Source organism: Lygodium microphyllum, chromosome 8, assembly GCF_053477565.2.
Source record: "Lygodium microphyllum isolate KBCC chromosome 8, Lygodium_microphyllum_v1.1.10, whole genome shotgun sequence".
NCBI classification, from domain to species: Eukaryota; Viridiplantae; Streptophyta; class Polypodiopsida; order Schizaeales; family Lygodiaceae; genus Lygodium; species Lygodium microphyllum.
Window position 1 is genome coordinate 13,547,317 of NC_141142.1, and position 17,949 is coordinate 13,565,265.

A 17,949-nucleotide genomic window follows, 5' to 3' on the forward strand; every position below is an offset into this window, starting at 1 on the left:
CATCCTTTTCAATGAGGATTTTTAAAACAGAAAATGCCAGCAGTGATTCTACCGATAAATAAAACTTTCTGGAGAAAGAATATGATCAACTTCTGACCTGATTGACAGGCTTGCCTTCTGGTCCAGTCTGCTTTGTTACAAGAATTTGTCCAAGCATCTTGTCTGATCAAGAATCATAAACAGCTGCTCAGAATAGACTTCAAACATTGTTGAGAAGTCTAAAAGTTCACAAAAGATAACATCCCAGAAATCAGCTAAGAACTTTAGTCTTAGGAAATGGTGCAACTGAACATTTTCAGCGGTATCCATGTCGATCAAGACACAATATCCAGTAGGAAACTCAACCAATGAGTAGAAGACTCCGCCATTGCGCCATTGCTGCCCTCCGTCCCCGGTCGAACTGCCACCGCGCCAGTCCTCCCCTACCCCCTACCTGTGCAAACTCCCCCCCCCCCAACCCTGCGCCAAGCATCCTCCCTCCCTTTCGACAACCCTCCCCCGCCCCCCCCTTTCGACAACCCTCCCCCCCCCCCCCTTTCGACAGTCTCTCCCCCCTCCCGTTCTCCCACCCCCGTTCGCCAGTCCTCCCCTCCCCTCTCGCCAACCCTCCCCCCCCCCTCCCGCCCTGCAGCCGCCTGCTTGTCCGCCAGCGTGCTCCTCCGCCCCACCCGTCTCGTCCTGGGACACACCTCCCCCATCCGCTGCCAGCGTAACCCGATATCCACGGCATCCAACACCTCCCGCACCGCCAAAACAGCAACCTCCCCCCCCCCCCCCCCCCCACCCTCCAGTTGCTCCCTCCATCCGCAGCAACTTTCCCCCTCAAGCAGCACCGCAACGTGACTAGTAGCTTTTCAAAAGGAACGCGCACTAGTGAGTGCCCCCCAGTCAAACACCTTGCACATCGTGCTCTCTGAGGAGCAGCTCCTAGCCATCCAAGCTATAGAGCTGGAGCTAAAGGAAACAGCGATTTATGGTTAGGTAGTAGGACATTCCCCAGCTAGGGCCCAACTTCGGGACTGGCTTCACTCCATGCTGCGCATCGGCATTGCGCAGATCGTAGAGGCAGTTCTAATGGGCCAAGGGATCTTCATGGTTTGGCTAAGCTCGGCAACGCAGCTCGGGAGTTACTTGCCAGCTCACCCTATGCGTCCATGAAGGGGGTCATCTACATGGTCCCTTGGTACAGTGGCTTCACTATGGAGGCATTTGCACTCCACAACAGGTTTCTTCAGCACCCGGTCACCCTTCTCTTTCCCGGCCTAGCGATAGAGTATCCCCAGTTGGTGGAAGACTTTGGACAACTCTTCGGCACGGTCCTTCCCGCATCCTCCGCGGACGCGATGACTGCCGCAGGAGTCCCCAAGGTACGAGTGGCAGTGAAAGAGGTTAAGAATATCCCACAGTTCCTAGAGATTGAGACAGACGGACACTCCTTTAGGCAGCAGGTCATTGTGATTGGGCAGCTAGGGTAGTGCCTACGCTGCCATGACTTGGGGCACTAGGCAGCAAAGTGTACGCGCTTCGGTGCTAGGGTGGCTCTGCCAACAGGCCCACAGGTGGATACGGACGGTCTCACATGAGTACAGAGACGACACAGAGAGACGGCAGGGGGGAGCGACGCAGGGAGCACGTGGGCGAGTACCCCCCCCCCCCCTCAGCAGAGCCCTCCACAACCCCCCCTACCTATCCCACCCGGCAAGACTGAGCCCCCCACATCCACCACCCGCGCCACAAACTGCCTCCCCTGAGTTCCCACAACCCCCACACCCACCCACTTCTACATCTCATGCCCCCCCAGCCCCATTGACCCTGGCCCACAGTCCCCCCTTTCAAGGGCCACCAGTCCTCCCATACACCCGCCATGCATCCCTGTCCATCCCACTATCCCTCGATCCTCTTCGCCCCCACCACTTTCCATACCGAGCACCCCCCCTGATCCACACCCGGTTCAGGTGGTCCCCCCAGTCCCACCCCCCACCCTCCCACAAGAGGTGATGAGCCACACACACCTACTTCCTCCTCACACCAGCAGTCCTCCCCCTCCCGTATAGCCACGAGCTCATCCGCCCCTGCCGCCCGTCACACTTTCCCGAGACAGGCACAACTATTGCTACAGTTCTTCCGCAATGGCCCATGGTCCTACCTGAGAGTTGCGGAGCGCGGAGAGTTCCCACTACTTCTAGAGGTGGGGATCTTCATGGTTCGTAAGTCAAGGAGGGGCGAGGTCCATCTAATAGCACCACCAGATGGACCAAACTACGCCTTTTTTCTTTAGTCCTCTCACTCAAGGGTGTGGATGACTACACAGATAGAGGAGGAGGTGAAGAGTTAGGTGGCGGATCACATCTCCCAGTGGATGGGAGATGAAGGATTAGTATTATTTGCACAGCAATGGCCTGGGTGCATGAGGTGGGCTGTTGCCGAGGTCCCACACTTGAGCATTATCTTTCGAGCCCCTCCACAGTGGAGAGCTCCAAGGGACGTGATTGAGTGGCCCCTGGCACAAGCAACCCGTTTCTACCAGTGTACCGAGTCACAACTCTCAACATGGCTGATAGATGCATTGATAGTACCACCTAGAGCATCTATCACCCCTATGGTCCAGCCGAGGGCCTCCATGGGGGACTGGAGTTCGCCATCCAAACCGGCGGCAAAGCGTACTTGCACGCCTCACAGTTTCTCCTCCTTATCAGCAACCTCCACACCGAACAAATGCCTGTTCGGTCAGTCACAGGTTTCCCCATCAATTTACACCTAGCATCTTGGAATGTGAATAGCCTCCACTACAATGGGGCAGTGGTTCCAAAAAGTTGATTGTCCTACAGGAGCTGCAGCCTGCCCTAGCCGGACAGATCGACATCTTGCTTCTCAGGAGCACAAGCTCACCCCCACCCAAGCCCAGCGGGTATCAGAGATGCTGCCGGGCAGCTCGCACACTTACTGGGAGTACGCCATAGGTGCCCACGGCAAGAGTGGAGGCGTATGCACCTCTATTGGCCCAAGTCTCACCACCTGTGTACAAGAACACAGGACGACAGTGGCAAGGAGGGTTCTATGGGTCAGATTGGATATTGGTGACTTCTACCTTGGAGTCTTCAATGTCTATGCCCCTATGGAGGTTAGGGCACGCAGCAGGTTCTTAGTGGAGATCATGGATGGACTCCCAGAGGTAGATTCCTGGATTGTTGGAGGAGACTTTAACAATCTGGAGGCTCTGGAGGACCAGCAGGGCAAAGGCAGTAACTATCAGGGCATGGCTAGGGAGGAGCAGGAGGCATGGGAGGTCTTTTTGCTAGCAGTCGGAGCACGCCATGCCTGGAGAGACCCTGCCTTCCACAAGAGGAAGAGATTGTTGGACTTCTCTTGGGGATACAGGCGGCTAGGTGGAGCTCTGTTGGAGCGGTTGGACAACTTTTATGTGGGAGAGTGGGGAGGCTCTCGTGAAGGCTAGATTGAGCAGTTGGCAGGCACCACGTTGTCCAATCACTGCTCGGTTCTCCTGACACTTGACCCCCCAGTATCCACCCTAGACACGATCCTGTCGGATCCCTGACTCGATCTATAGGCGGGAGGAGGTGACAAGACAGATAGAGCATATTTGGACCAAAGAGTAGGGCAGGAAGGACCGGATAGCAGAGGAGGTTATAGAGGTCCTAGCAGAGTCGAGTAGAATCTGCCAAGAGACAGCTATACAGGCCAGGCAACAAAGCTGGTAGGAGAGAGAGAGCACTCCAGCGGGACCTTGCAGCCACGCAGAGATTATTGCAGGAGGCACCAGAGGACCCCACCCTCCGCACACAGGAGATGCATGCGCGAGCAGTCATTGCTGGCCTAGAGGACAAGCGCTCGGAGTTCTCTTTCCGAACCTCAACAACCTTGTAGGTGCGGAAGGGGGACACGATGTGCAAAGAGTTCTTCCAGGTGCACCAACCTCACACCACAAGAGAGCAAATACGCAACCTCCGAGATCAATATGGAAGGACCCATTCTAGCCTAGACGAGGTGATGGAGATTGCCACCAACTACCATACGCGCCTTTTCCAACAGGAGATAGCTTCACCTAGAGAACAAATATGTAGACAGCAGGTATGGGATCACATCCCGTCCCTCGTCACAAAGGAGATGGGACGCTCCCTCCTAGTCCCCCTTCACAAAGAAGGAACTAGAGGAGGCTCTCCATACACAGGATGGGTAAAAATGCCTGAGGAAGGATGGCCTCTCTAAGGCCTTCTTCACTACCTATTGGGAAGTGGTGAAGGACCCCCTACTAATGGCCTTGTAGGAGATTTTCATCTCAGGATAGATGCCAAGGAGTCTCTCGACAGGCCTCATCAGTCTTCTCCCCAAAGGGGGAGACCGGATGGAGCTTTCCCAATGGAGACCGATCACCTTAATGTCCGTGGCCTATAAGGCACTCGCAAAGATGATTGGTAGGCGACTATGCCCCGTGCTTCTAGATATCATCCATGACACTCAAACAGCCTTTGTCCAGGATAAGAGCATCCTAGAAAATGTATTTACCTTCTTTGAGGCGACAGAGTGGGCTCAGCATAGTGGGCAGAGACTGCTCATACTACTCTTGGATTTCAAGAAAGCTTATGACAAGGTGGACTGGGATTTCCTAGAGGGCACCATGGTGAGGTTGGGATTGTTAGCAGAGTATTTGTCACCTCATGTGTGAGTCTGAGCTTGATTTGGGCTGGGCATTTTTATTAGGTATTTTAGGTATTTTTCTGGTGTGGCATTTTATGCCATTGGGGCATTTTATGCACCAGTCGGCCAGCATTAAATGCTGTCCGACCAGCATTATTGCTCCCCACTTTTTCAGCCTATTTATACTCAGTGGCTCCTCCTCAGTCAGTCACTTCATCTTCACCATCTGCAGACTCTGTGGAGAGAGGAGCCAGTGCCAGTGCCCACGCAGCCAGTGACTCACTGTTGTATGCGACTGTCTCGTATTCAGATATATGGATTCCATTTCCCGTGCATACATCTGAGTTCTCATCTGTATCGTGTTCTTTTCTTTTCTCTTTTTGTCTTGTGTTTCAGCAGTTTATTTCAGCACATGTTTATGCTTCCACCGCTGCTCCACTTCTGACATGGTATCAGTTTTCAGGATTTGTGTTTTTGCTGTGTTTTCTTGCTGATTTCAGGACTGTTTTGTACCCCTGCTGATCAGACGACTGCTGTCGCAGCCAGGCGACCTGTTTTGGGGCTGTTTTCAGCCTGCGTTTTTTGCAGTTTTGCCATCACCTGCTGCCTCTGCACCCTCTGCTGCCTACGCACCCTCTGCTGCCTGCGTTTTTCATCTGCAGCTGCTGGCGACAGTTTTCTACCTGTTTTTCTCCAGTTTACAGCCTGCGTTTTGCTGATTCAGCATCTCTCGTGGCTGGGTGACTGTTACTTCAGGCCGTTTTTGCTGTTTTTGGCAGTTTTTGACTGATTTTTTGACTTTCTGCAGCAGATTTTGTCTTCTATTGATCAGATTTTGGGTTCTATTGCATGTGAACTCTCATTTTCTGTAGTCTGTGCTTGTGTTTTGGCTGTGTTTCCTCTCTAAATTCCATCTCTTCTCTACTTCTCTTCTTATCCTCTCCATATGGCTCCTCCGTGCACTTCCACTGATGATAAGTTACATATGACCTCGATGCTTCTTGAGCATGAGGCATCCTTGAGATTACAAGGGCGGCTTCCGGCACATTATGGAGGTGAGGCTTATGTAGCTTCAGAGAGGGGTGACGGGAAGAAGTCGAAGGCCCAGTGTTACCACTGTGGCAAGAAGGGACATTTGCGGAAGGACTGCAAGAAGTTAGCGACTTCCAGGAAGGAGCAGAAGACGAAGCGGGATGCTAACTCTACCGATGAGTCCTCTCCTTCATCAGACTCCGACTCCGATCCTCCGACCAAGGTGAAGTCCAAGGCGCAAAAGGGATCCTCTTCTTTGGATCGCGGGAAGGGCTTGGTGGCCCCTTCCTCGGCTGCTTTCTAGTGGTGGTGATGAGGTCATCCCTCACGACTCTCTTGTGCTAGAGAGGGAGTGTGAGCGGGTGTTCAGATGGGGTGGCCGCGCCTCATCTATACTTTTATACAGGTGCACAGGTTCCAGAGAGGGACGTTCCTGACGCATCGACTTCAGTCTAGCGGAATCAAATCCTGGAGCTGGGATTGACATCCAGGTTCATGCTGAGCTGATTATTTGACAGAGAGCGGGAGACATTCGTCTGGAGATCACATGAGGGGACACTTTGGCGGTCTGGCCAAAGGCGGCGACTCCATGGTCACCTATGTTCAGAGGCATTTTTGACAGGCTGGTCTTGTATGCTACTGCGAGACATTGGTGATGGACACAGAGACATTCTATGATCTTCTCTATTTTCAGGTGTTTGGTACGATCGACATCGACATCAGGTTCTCTCCGAGGCACCTTGGTGGTGGCTTGATCACCCACTGCTTGGGTATCCATGGTTCTACTTGGTGGTTCTATGTTGTATAGTTTCTGATCCCTTTTCCTTGTACTATTGTATTGTATCAGATCACTCATGATCTGAGAGAGGGTGTTAGCAGAGTATTTGTCAGCTCATGTGTGAGTCTGAGCTTGATCTGGGCTGGGCATTTTTATTAGGTATTTTAGGTATTTTTCTAGTGTGGCATTTTATGCCATTGGGGCATTTTATGCACCAGTCGGCCAGCATTAAATGCTGTCCGACCAGCATTATTGCTCCCCACTTTTTCAGCCTATTTATACTCAGTGGCTCCTCCTCAGTCAGTCACTTCATCTTCACCATCTGCAGACTCTGTGGAGAGAGGAGCCAGTGCCAGTGCCCACGCAGCCAGTGACTCACTGTTGTATGCGACTGTCTCGTGTTCAGATATATGGATTCCATTTCCCGTGCATACATCTGAGTTCTCATCTGTATCGTGTTCTTTTCTTTTCTCTTTTTGTCTTGTGTTTCAGCAGTTTATTTCAGCACATGTTTATGCTTCCACCGCTGCTCCACTTCTGACAGGGATTTCCCCAAGCTTGGATTAGTGGGGTCTCCGCCCTGTACAGATCGGCCACCAACAAGGTTCTCATAGGTGGAAGGCAAGGGGAGGAGTTTCGGCTGGAGAGATCGGTTCGACAAGGTTGCCCCCTGGCCCTATACCTATTTCTACTCTTCGCAGAGGCGATGTCTCACTTTCTTAGGTCACGTGTGAGCGGATTATGCAGCCTCCGACTTCCAGTAAAAGAGGAAACTGAGTTGTTAGACTCAGAGTACGCAGATGACACAACCCTCTACATAGAGGACGATGAGTTGATGTTGGAGAGAGTGAGGCTGGCCCTTGACGTATTTTGCTCTGCAATGGAAGCGAAGATCAACCGGTGAAAGTTAGTTGGTTTCCTCACAAACCTGGACTCTAGCACGGAGTGTGAAGTCCACCTAGGTTTTAGATGAGTGAGCAGAGGGCAGACTGTCTAGTACCTAGGGTTCCAAGTGGGACTCGACATCACTCCTTGCCAGCAGTTTCTTCCTGTCCTTGATTCTATTCGAAGGAAACTGACCTACTGGAGCAGGATCCATCTCTCACTAGCCGGACGAGCCTTGGTGGTTAACCATGTCCTCCTAGAGACGGCCTGGTACATCGCCTCGTGTTGGTGTTTCTCCTCATTGTGTGTAGTGCAGCTTCGCCGCCTAGTGCGGAATTTCCTTTGGTCAGGGTCTGATGGTTCCAAGGACTCCAGGTCCAAGGTGGCGTGGGCGACCATCATACAACATAGGTCAGAGGGAGGGCTTGGAATCATAGACCCAGAGTATCAGAGTATGGCCCTCTTGGGCAAGCTAGTTGTCCGCGGTCTCACACCGGGCGGGCAGACTTGGAAGGTCTTATTGCAAGAGGGCCTCCAAGACTGTAGACCGAGGCTTGGCGGTGAGTAGAGCCGTCCTTAAGATGGATCTTCACGTCAACCCAAATCACCTTTCCTTCGCAGCTTACTCCGCGTGTAGCAAGGCCTCCGTAAGGCCCTAATCCAGAGTCCCCCAGGCTGCAAAGAGGAGACAAACCGTCAACCAGTGATCTGAAACCCCCAAGTCAAAGATCAGAAAGGGGCACATATAGGTGAGCGCCCCCACATTCACTGGGCTGGGTGGGAGGCTAGCCCAACTCGTACCATCAGGACATGGCAGGAGGTGTACAAGATGGCGGACGAGATGTTGCAACGAGTATCAAGCTGCCAGAGAGGAGTGGAGTTGAGGAGAAGGGAGATAGATGCAGCAATATCTCCTGAGTGGCTTGCTCCCTTGATACAAGAGCTGATAGAGCCCGGGGAAGTATGGGCAACTAGGTTTTCACCAGCAAGCATCCCCCTTTAAGTGGCAGGTAGAGTGAGTAATGCCCTGCAGGGGACTTTTTTCGCCGTTCAGGAGGGGGGACGTCTGGCCCTTGACAGAGGGCAGCACGATGAAGGGATTGCCACCCTTTTGTGGAGGAGGATTCAGGTGGTTGGCCTTCGGGGGAAGATATGGCGACTGGACCCCGGCAATGCAACTCTCATTGTCACATTGCAGCAAAGTAGGACGAGTCTGGGGGCACCCAAGCTCCTCCAATAATCTCCGAAGCCACACAGCCTCACATGTGGTGGAAGACGCGGCCCGATACTCTGCCTCAGTAGACGAAAGGGCTACCATGGGCTGCTTCTTGCTACTCCATGAGATAACACCTGCACCCAAGGTAAAACAATAACCTGTAGTAGACTGCCTGTGGTCCACATCACCGGCCCAATCCGAGTCGCTCCAACCTGCAAGTACAAGAGCTGAACCATCTGTCCCTGCGGGGTAATGAATCCCTAAATCAGACGTCCCCCTCAAATACCGAAGTATTCTCTGAGCAGCCTGCCAATGCACCGTCTTAGGTTCACTCATGAACCCTGCCAAGAGCCCAACAGCAAAACATAGATCAACCCTAGTGTTGAGAAGCCAAATCAAGGACCCAATCAACTGACGATAGCGGAAAGCATCCGCCAAAGGAGAAGCTGAATGGAAAGTGGCCTTCCAGTTCGGATCCATAGGAGTAGAAAGGGCCAGACAATCCTCCATCTCAAAAGACACCAAGAGCTCCTGTACATATCTCTATTGAGAGATGAAGATCCCCCTCTGAGACTAATAAATCTCATGGCCCAAAAAGAAATGGAGTAGACCCAAGTCCGTCATCTCGAACGTCCGATGTAAAGCTGACTTCGTCTCTTGGACCTGCTGTGCATCATCACCTGTGACAATCAAATCATCAACATATAAGACAAAAAGCACACAACCATCCTCGGAAGTGTGAACATAAAGCTGCGGATCGGCCTTGGAACGCCGATATCCCAACTGAGACTGGAGGAACGAATCAATCTTCTCGTTCCATGCACGCGGAGCCTGCTTGAGGCTATACAAGGCCTTCTTCAACCTGTAGAGTTTCCCATCTGAAGATCCAAAACCAGGAGGCTGCTCAACATAGATCTCCTCCTTTAAATCACCATTGAGGAAGGCCGACTTCACATCCAACTGGTAAACAGGCCATCTCCTATGGCCAGCCAAAGCAAGAACAGCTCTAATGGTCGCCAAACGAGCTGTGGGAGCAAAAGTATCAGCAATCCCTGGGCGCTGTGCAAAACCTTTAGCAACAAGGCAAGCCTTGTGCTTATCCAAAGAACCGTCGCTAAGGTATTTGGTCTTGAAGACCCACTTGACGCCAATCACCTTCTTATTCGGGGGGCGGGGCACAAGTGACCAAGTGCCATTCCTCTCAATAGCCTCCAACTCGGCTTCCATAGCTTTCTTCCATGGTGCGGACTGTAAAGCCTCCTTCACGGAGGTGGGCTCTCGATCCTGCATAACACGGGTCATCAAACAATAGTTAGAGCAAACAAGCTCCGTAGAATGTGCCCGGTGCCACCGTGACCGCCGCGGACCATCCTGCGGTCCCCACTCCTCAGGAACCCCCTCGATCCCTGAATCACGGAGTGTGTCACGGGCCCAGCGAGGAGGAGGCCGAACCTCCCCTCGTCTCTCTCCATCAGCAGAGGACTCTGGAATATCCACCGGTGGTAACTCCTCTAAGGGGACCGGTGGAACAGTAGACTCTGTGTCAGAAACAGAATCATAATCAAAAGGCACGGGCTCCAGTGGAACTATAGAAGGAGCCCAACTCTCCCCTGGATCTCCAAGAACGGGATGCTCCTCACCCGTTGAGATAGCCGGAACCTCCACAAACCGCACATCGCGGATAGTGTACACATCCCGCTTGACGGGATCATACAATCGATAGCCTTGGGACTGGGAGCTGTAGCCAACAAATACCTGTCTTCGGGAAGCTGCTTCAAATTTATCACGGTGAGCCTTGGGAATGTGAACATAGACATCACACCCAAATACCCTGAAGTAAGAAACATCTGGCTTCGTCCCAAAATAAGCCTCAAACGGGGTCATCCCTTCCACGGCCGAAGTAGGGGATCGATTAAGGATGTGGACTGCAGTAGCCACAGCCTCGGCCCACAGAACCTGAGGGGTTTGGCGGTGCTCCATCATGGTGCGCACCATCTCAATCACAGTGCGGTTTTTCCATTCAAGAACGCCATTTTCTTGAGGAGTATTGGTATTGGCAAACTCCTGGTGAATTCCTTTATCTACACAAAACCGAGCAAACTCATTAGAAACAAATTCACCGCCCTTGTCGGATCGCAAGGTCTTCAACTTCCGGCCCGATCGGTTCTCCTCAAATAGAAGCCAATCCTTGAAGTGTGAGAAAGCTTCTGACTTTAATGCCAAAAAATAGGCCCATGTCATCCTGCTGTAGTCATCCACGATCAGCATGAAGTACGAGCTCCCACGCAAGGACTCATTCCTCATAGGGCCACATAGATCCGTATATACAAGCTCCATCGGTGAAGTAGACCGCCGCGAAGCTGTGTGGGGAATGGCATGGCATCCCTATGCTACTTCCCCCTAATGCAGGAGACACATGCCTGCTGACTCACCACTATATCCGGCAACCCTCGAACAAGCTGTCCACGTGACGCCCTCCGAAGATAATCATAGTTCAGGTGACCAAACCGAGCATGCCATAACTCTGACTGTGACTAAGAGGTAAGAAGAAGAGTAGAGAGGGCGGTGGAAGACTTCAGTTTATAAATGCCGTTCTCCGCATATCCGGATGAGAGAACCTTCCTCAATCCACGATCAAGGACTCGCACCGTAGTACTATCAAACTCCACCAAAAGGCCAAGGGAGCAAATCTTATGAACTGAAAGGAGATGGTACCCTAAGTCTGGTACATGCAAAACCTCTGAGGTATGGGTACCACCTCGTCCATCGGGAATAAGCTGCATCTTACCCCGACCTGCAATAGATACTGAAGAGCTGTCTCCAATGAGAATTTGCCCACGCGAGGGTCGCAATTGGGCAACACCATCTGATGAAGGAGTCATGTGCCGTGAGGCACCACTATCAACGATCCACTCTCGAGCCTGGGGAGCCGTCATCGCAGCATCAGAAGCATTCGGTGAAGCGTCCTCAATGACAGCTAGATGAAGAAATGCAGCTAATGAGGGTGCAGCCACCACTCCAGAATCCTAGGTGTCCTTCTTATTGGTGTCCTTCTTGTCTTTGTCAGGGCAATCCTTCTTCCAATGGCCAGTCTTTCCACAAATATGGCATGTGGAGTCTTTGTCCTTGTCCTTCTTGGACTTGTTATCCCCCTTCTTCTTCTTTTGGTCCTTCCCCTTCTTCTGAGAGGCTTGACCTGTCAGCGCCTCCGACTTGGAAGCATTCTATCCCTTATTGTTCCTCTTGGTCCAAGACCATAGGAACCAACTCTTCCCACCGAAGAGTAGACTCTCGCCCCGAAGCAATAAGGGCAGAGTAAAATGTACCGAATCGTGGCGGCAACTGGGACAAAAGTGTGATCGCCATGTCTTCGGAGGAAATCGGCTTCCCCGCATTCTGAACCTGCATCTGAAGCTGCCTTAGCTTGTTAATATGCTCCCGCAGCGAAGAAGACTTGTTTACGGACAAGGTCCGCATCTGTACCTCCAAAGAAACCCACTTCATAAGGGTCATCCGATTGTACATTTGATCAAGCTCCAGCCATATCTCCCGAGCCACCGTCAAGTGCTCGATATGAGCGATCACGGCTGTAGTACATGATAGAAAGAGGAAGGAACGAATCCTGGCATTCAGTTTGTCCCAATGAGACTGAGCCTTGGCCAACTCCGCACGAGCATCGGAAGAGAGTTTGGACTCATCTCTTACCGAGGGCCGGTCGATCTCCTCCTGGACCAGCTCCGCCAAATCATAGGACTCAAGGTTGGCCAACATCATGACGCGCCAGATGCGGTAGTTGTCGCCGTCGAGCTTCTGATCTGCAGGAAGAGCCGGTAAGACAGGCACCTTCTCGTCCATAATCGACTGGAACTCCAAGTCAATCTCTGTAGACATCTTCACCTGTAATGCCTTCACAAACGCAAAAGCAGCCCCCTCTGACTGGGAAAACTCAGCCTGCTAAGGCTCTTCCGCGTCCTGAACCTTCTTCACCCGCCGGAGGCGATGAAAAAGCAAAACCTGCACTTGTAGGCTGAAAACTCAAACTTCCTCTGCGTCAAACAGCAGTAAACAGCAGCAAATCCACCACCTGGACTCCTTTCCTGCGCGCCCACACTCGTTTCAGCCTTGTTCCAAGGCGCAGCCCTCCTGTCTGCCCTTAAACGCAAAAAACGCAAATTTGTGTCGCGATGGAAACTCCTCTTCAGGTTGATTCTACGCTCAATCAGCCCTCTAACACTGCTCTGATACCATGTTAGAGTGCAGCGGTGCGGAAGCGTAGGACTGAGAGAGAGAGAACGCAGAGAGAGAAGAGAGAGAAAGAGACAGTGGAAGATGAAGATCTGCTGTATAAAGTGTGCTGAATACAAAGATAGATATATACACGGGGGCAGTGCGCTGGACTGCGTGTCTCCACCTCGACGATACAACCTGCTGTTCACCTCGAAGTCCGCTGCAGTCTGCACTGTCTCCTGTCTGAAATCTGCGAACAGAGACGGAATCTGCGCGTGTCACCGGTCTATAATCTGCGAGCAGAGAAGTGTAGGAGACTGCTGGGAATGTCTATTTATAGCCAGAATCTGCCAGAAAATAGGGCGCCAGAAATACCCTGTCGGCTTGCAGCCGACTGCCTGCGATGGGTCGGACTGCCACGTGGCAGTCCGACTGTGCAGTCCGACTGCACACTATCCGACTGCACCAGCCTCCTGCCTGGCTGTGATCTCTAACAGGGGGTAGATCCTCATCTCAAATTCTAGCTCTGTTAATCTTTTCCACCTCTTCAAATATTTTCTTCTCTAGCTTTTCCAAATTTACAATTGTTACTTGGTCTTGAATGAGGGCAACAAGTTCAAGCAACAAAACATAGGCAACAAGTGGACCCACTACGAGTTCCTTTCCTTTACTCGAGCCTACTTCTCATTGTTCTTGTTCTTTGGCAAGTTATAGCCTCTTTAAAACCTCTCTTCTATCTCCAATTTATAGAAAATTAGTTGGCTTGTTGCATAATAATTGTATGCATGCAAGCATGTGTGCCTTTGAACATCTTTGCATAATATGTCAAAGTGATTAATATTTTTTCCCTATCAGACTTTGACTGTGACAAAGCTTAAGGGTAAATAGACTTAGGTTGAGCAAAAATACATACCTTCAAGAGGGGTTGCCACTCTTTTATGTGCCTATGTAGTATGGATGTGATCATTTGACACATGCTCTATAGCAAGCCTCGAGTGAAGGGATAGCTGATCTTCAACCCTCAATTATTCTCCAACTCTTTCAAGTATCTATGGATGTATAACTCTTAAGAATTTGTTACTTTAATTTCCTTGAGATATTTAGTCACAAAATAAGCAAATATGCTACTAATAAGGCATATCACATTGCACGAGGCACTTAAGGAGGACTAGAGCTAGGTGACAAAGTAAATAGAAGAAACTCTAAAGGAAAACTTACACAAATCACAAATGTATACAATCTAGATAATTAAAAGGTTGTCTAAGGAAGTCATCAAGATAATAGTTGCAATTGATCTTATGCAAAGGGATCTGCTGATTAGTCACAAGAAACTCCTTTGGCATGGCTCTTCTGGTTGACCACCACCCTTAATGTTACTGCTACAACATTGCAAAGGCCATTCCATCAAGCCTGGTCGGTGCCACAACATCAGCATATTGAATGAATACAATTCAAAATACCAATCTGATTCATCCTCTGCCTCACAAGGAACCGTAGCTCTACTAACATAAGCATTACTGTTTGAACTACCTTTAACACATAAATCAGTAATAAAGAAAGGAAATAAAATTGCCCTTCAAAAAGCTTCATACAATAGCAAGGCACACACCCCAAGAACTCAAATACATCATCGCTGCTCTGTGCTAAGGGCTCCAGATCTGCTTCAAATCTGATCTGAACAGCTATCTTTCAATTGTAGACACTGCAAGTTGCAATCCTGATCACTGTTGGTAAAGATGCTGAAGAACAGAGAATGAAGCAAGTATATCTCTATTCAGAGAAATGGGCTGCACTCATATGCCCAGAACTGCTGTCTTATCTAATATGAAGCAAGTATTACAGAATAATCTCTACTCATAGGCCACAGCTGCTGTACTAGCTAAATGTGGACCGGTCCCTGGGGTAACCTGCACCTTCCCGTCCTGCCATCTGACCCACTGCTAACGCTTGTTAGCCAGTGCTATCCTGGCTATAATATCAGTTGTATCAATCTCTTCTCCATTTCCTGTTTACCATTGCCACATGTCCCTACTTTCAAAAATCAGAAGTTCCCTGCTTAACATACAGATGGACACTAAAACTGTTGTGAACATAGTTAACCTTCAAAATCCAGGAGTACAATAAGTTACAAAGATGGGCACATCTGTAGCAAGACTTCTAACAGAAGTCCACATAAGCAGCAGCTTCAACTTGGCAAAGCCAATCAATCCTGGACTTAGATACGCTACCACCTCGTGTAGACAACAATAACCATCCTTGTGTGTAAAACATGCATTTTTCACGGGTAAACACTCTAAGCTTCTGCTTTAAAAAGGAAATTCTAGCATTGTCGAGAAAAACCTTAATAGTATATTCAATGTCTAGCATGTAAAAAGACTCAAGTCACTTTAAGAACTGAAAAAGGAAGTTACGAGATGAACCTGCAACTGCCTTTACTTCTTCTTTCTTCACAATGTGCACACCGCCCTTAAATCCATTTTTGAATGTTCCTAACCCTCGACCACCCGCTAAAACTTGACTTTTCACCACAAGCTGAATAAGAGAAGAGGAAACAAGACCAAGGACTTAAGCATAATGGGAGAGGAAAACCAGTTAATCCCCCAAATACCGCCATGAAATATCATACATAATTTGCAAAACCAAGAATTGAAAGACAAAAGCACCATCTCCTGCTGCCTGATGATAACAGGCTGGCATCAAACCAACACCAAGGTGGGCTTGTGGTTTCAATCCATCGCGTGATTTTGTAAATTGTAAATACTAATCTGAAATATAGTAAGAACACAACTATCCCACTGAACAGAGGTGCATCCACCAACAACTTGTGAAGCAACTATAAAGTGACAAAACTTGGACAATCACAGTCTCAATAGCAATTCCAAGGCTGGCATCAAACATACTTGAAAGCCACAAAGTCCACTAGCAACATAAAGTCAGCATTCAGTTTTAATAGACTTTTGCTTTTTCACATCAAACATAAGTTCAGTCCTGCCATATTGAAATTTCATACACAACTTCTTATCTCGAACAACAAATTTTGCGCATCAAGTACACATTCCTTCAGACAAAACTGAACAAGCACTTAGGATCCTAATAATAACTGGGTTACCTCTTGATCAGTAGGAAATAGCTCCTTGACTACTGAGTCAATTTCAGCAACTGAAGAAACAGCTGTACCTTTAGGCACATTTATCCCATATTGACCCATCAACTTTGCACCCTGCAAAGAAGAGCAAAACTTATCTCCTCTTTTATACAACAAGGTACTTCAAAACTTATCTCCTCTTTTATGCAACAAGGTACTTCAAATTCAAGTTGTAAGCTTTTAGCTATCTAGTAGCATGTGAGCCAAAAGTTTGTGCGGGTAACCATGTGCAATATAGGAGTATATGACAATGATGCTGTAGCAAAGTGATACGGGACACATCTGCTATTGAAAAATTACTCGTTCAATGCATCCATACGCAACCTGGCCATAGATGACAACGTCTTAATGTTGCTTTAAGCCTGCCCCTGCTCAGTACGTTTCCTAAGGAAATCTTTTCGGCGGCCTTGACCAGAGATGGTGAGATTCTCAAAGACAGTTGATCTCAATTATTGTTTTCAATGACAGTTTAAATATTTGCCATCAATCCTTTCGGCAATCCAGAAGTCAGGAATGATGCAATGTTCAAACAATGCACGTGATGAAGCACTTTAATTTGAAGCGGAAGCGGGCTCTGGTATTGAGCACCGTCTTTCTACGTGAAATGTCAAAACTTAGAAGTGTATCATTTCATGATCAATTCCAGGGAACGTGTTTAATTCCATAAACCAGTTTCCATGAGTCAAATCAGCTGTCGAGAGATTAACCTGATATTCGTGAATGTTGAGGTGGCGCACTTGATGCTGCCACGGTCGCTGGCTAGATAGGACAGAAGATCGAACCACAGACGCTGATCTACGAGCTACTGCAAAAGCCATGCTTGGGACAGCCAAGCTCTGCACGTAAAAAATGGAGGGGAGAAAGAGAAAAATCAACGTCCCGTCCGGGAAACAAAGTGAGAGGTAAATTGCTAGCAAATCATAAAAATATAAACAGGGCATCCGAGAAGAGATACATCTTGATCGATGAAAATCACAGATGGCCTTTTTCCCCTCCAATCTCTCGAAGGCGGAGGGAGGAGTGCCCGGAAAGGTCAGCTTTGCCCTCCTCCCTTTTTTTTTTTGACCCGGGCGCAGCGTTAACTTCTCCAGAGTCGCCCAAAAAATCAACTTACGAGGGCCGTGACCCTTAGTAAGTATACTTGTGTCGTGAGAGTAGCAAAATGGATCTGCGAGCTGGGAGACACGTGAGTTAGGTTTTCTTAATGGAATTGTCAATTTTCCCAGTGTTTATTCTTGAAATATTTCACTAGAGTTTGGTAACTAGTCAATCCAGGCCTTTCAGTAACTAGTGCGTGATCAAACCGATTCCCTAAGAAAAACGATCAAGGTGTGCGTCAATAGTGGGGATCTGATTAAACAAATGCAGAGCACAAACGGCAAAGATCATTGCCACTTACGTCTTTGTAGCAAAGATTCCTCTGGCCTAGCATGTAAGGTCTCCTCTTCCCTTTGTATGTATGCAGTGCGCAGGGGCAGGCAAACGTCTTGGAGACATCAATGGGGATGAGAATCAGCGTGGGAGAAAGCAAGCATGCCTGAATGAAGGAACCACTGAGATAGATTATGTTCTTGTGACTAGGCAGGGTGGCACAGAAATGGCAGAGCTGGAGCGCATGGTTAGGCAGGAGCAAACAGTTATCAATCACAAAAGGAGAGCAAAAGCTGTTGAGGCAGGCAAATCGTGCTTCAAAGCATATGTGGCCTGGTCACTATAGCGTAGCCGACAGAGATATGCAAATTATGCTTCTGCTGAGGTGTTTTTCTATTTTATGGGCAAGCCACCTTCTAAAGAAGAGTTCAACTGATGGTTCACTACCACATATCAAGGGAGTTCATGCTTCAATTCAGGTTTGTGGGAAGAGGCTTTTTCATGGCTCTACTCAACTCTGCAACAACAGAGAAAGATTGGGTCTTAGGCTATGCAATTGGTTACAAAGGTAATCTTGTGCTTGCAATGCCTTGGACACCTCCCTTTTCCTCAAAGACAGTCCTACAATATGAGTGCCTT

General features: G+C 49.3%; 1 protein-coding gene across 2 annotated transcripts in view; it reads right to left on the bottom strand.

Moving 5' to 3' along the window:
• Nucleotides 1-17,049, bottom strand: part of LOC148031985 (ATP citrate lyase (ACL) family protein) — a 65,198-nt gene extending 48,149 nt beyond the window's left edge. Inside the window, exons 1-5 of one of the 2 annotated variants that reach the window (XM_087682594.1) lie at nt 16,895-17,049; nt 16,647-16,775; nt 15,904-16,014; nt 15,215-15,326; nt 98-162 (exon numbers count right to left, since the gene is read on the bottom strand). In XM_087682594.1, coding sequence (XP_087538720.1) covers nt 98-162; nt 15,215-15,326; nt 15,904-16,014; nt 16,647-16,757 — 399 coding nt within the window. In that variant the 5' untranslated portion in view covers nt 16,758-16,775; nt 16,895-17,049. The other variant, XM_087682593.1, reaches the window with a different exon arrangement.
• Between the last annotated feature and the right edge of the window lie 900 nt (nt 17,050-17,949).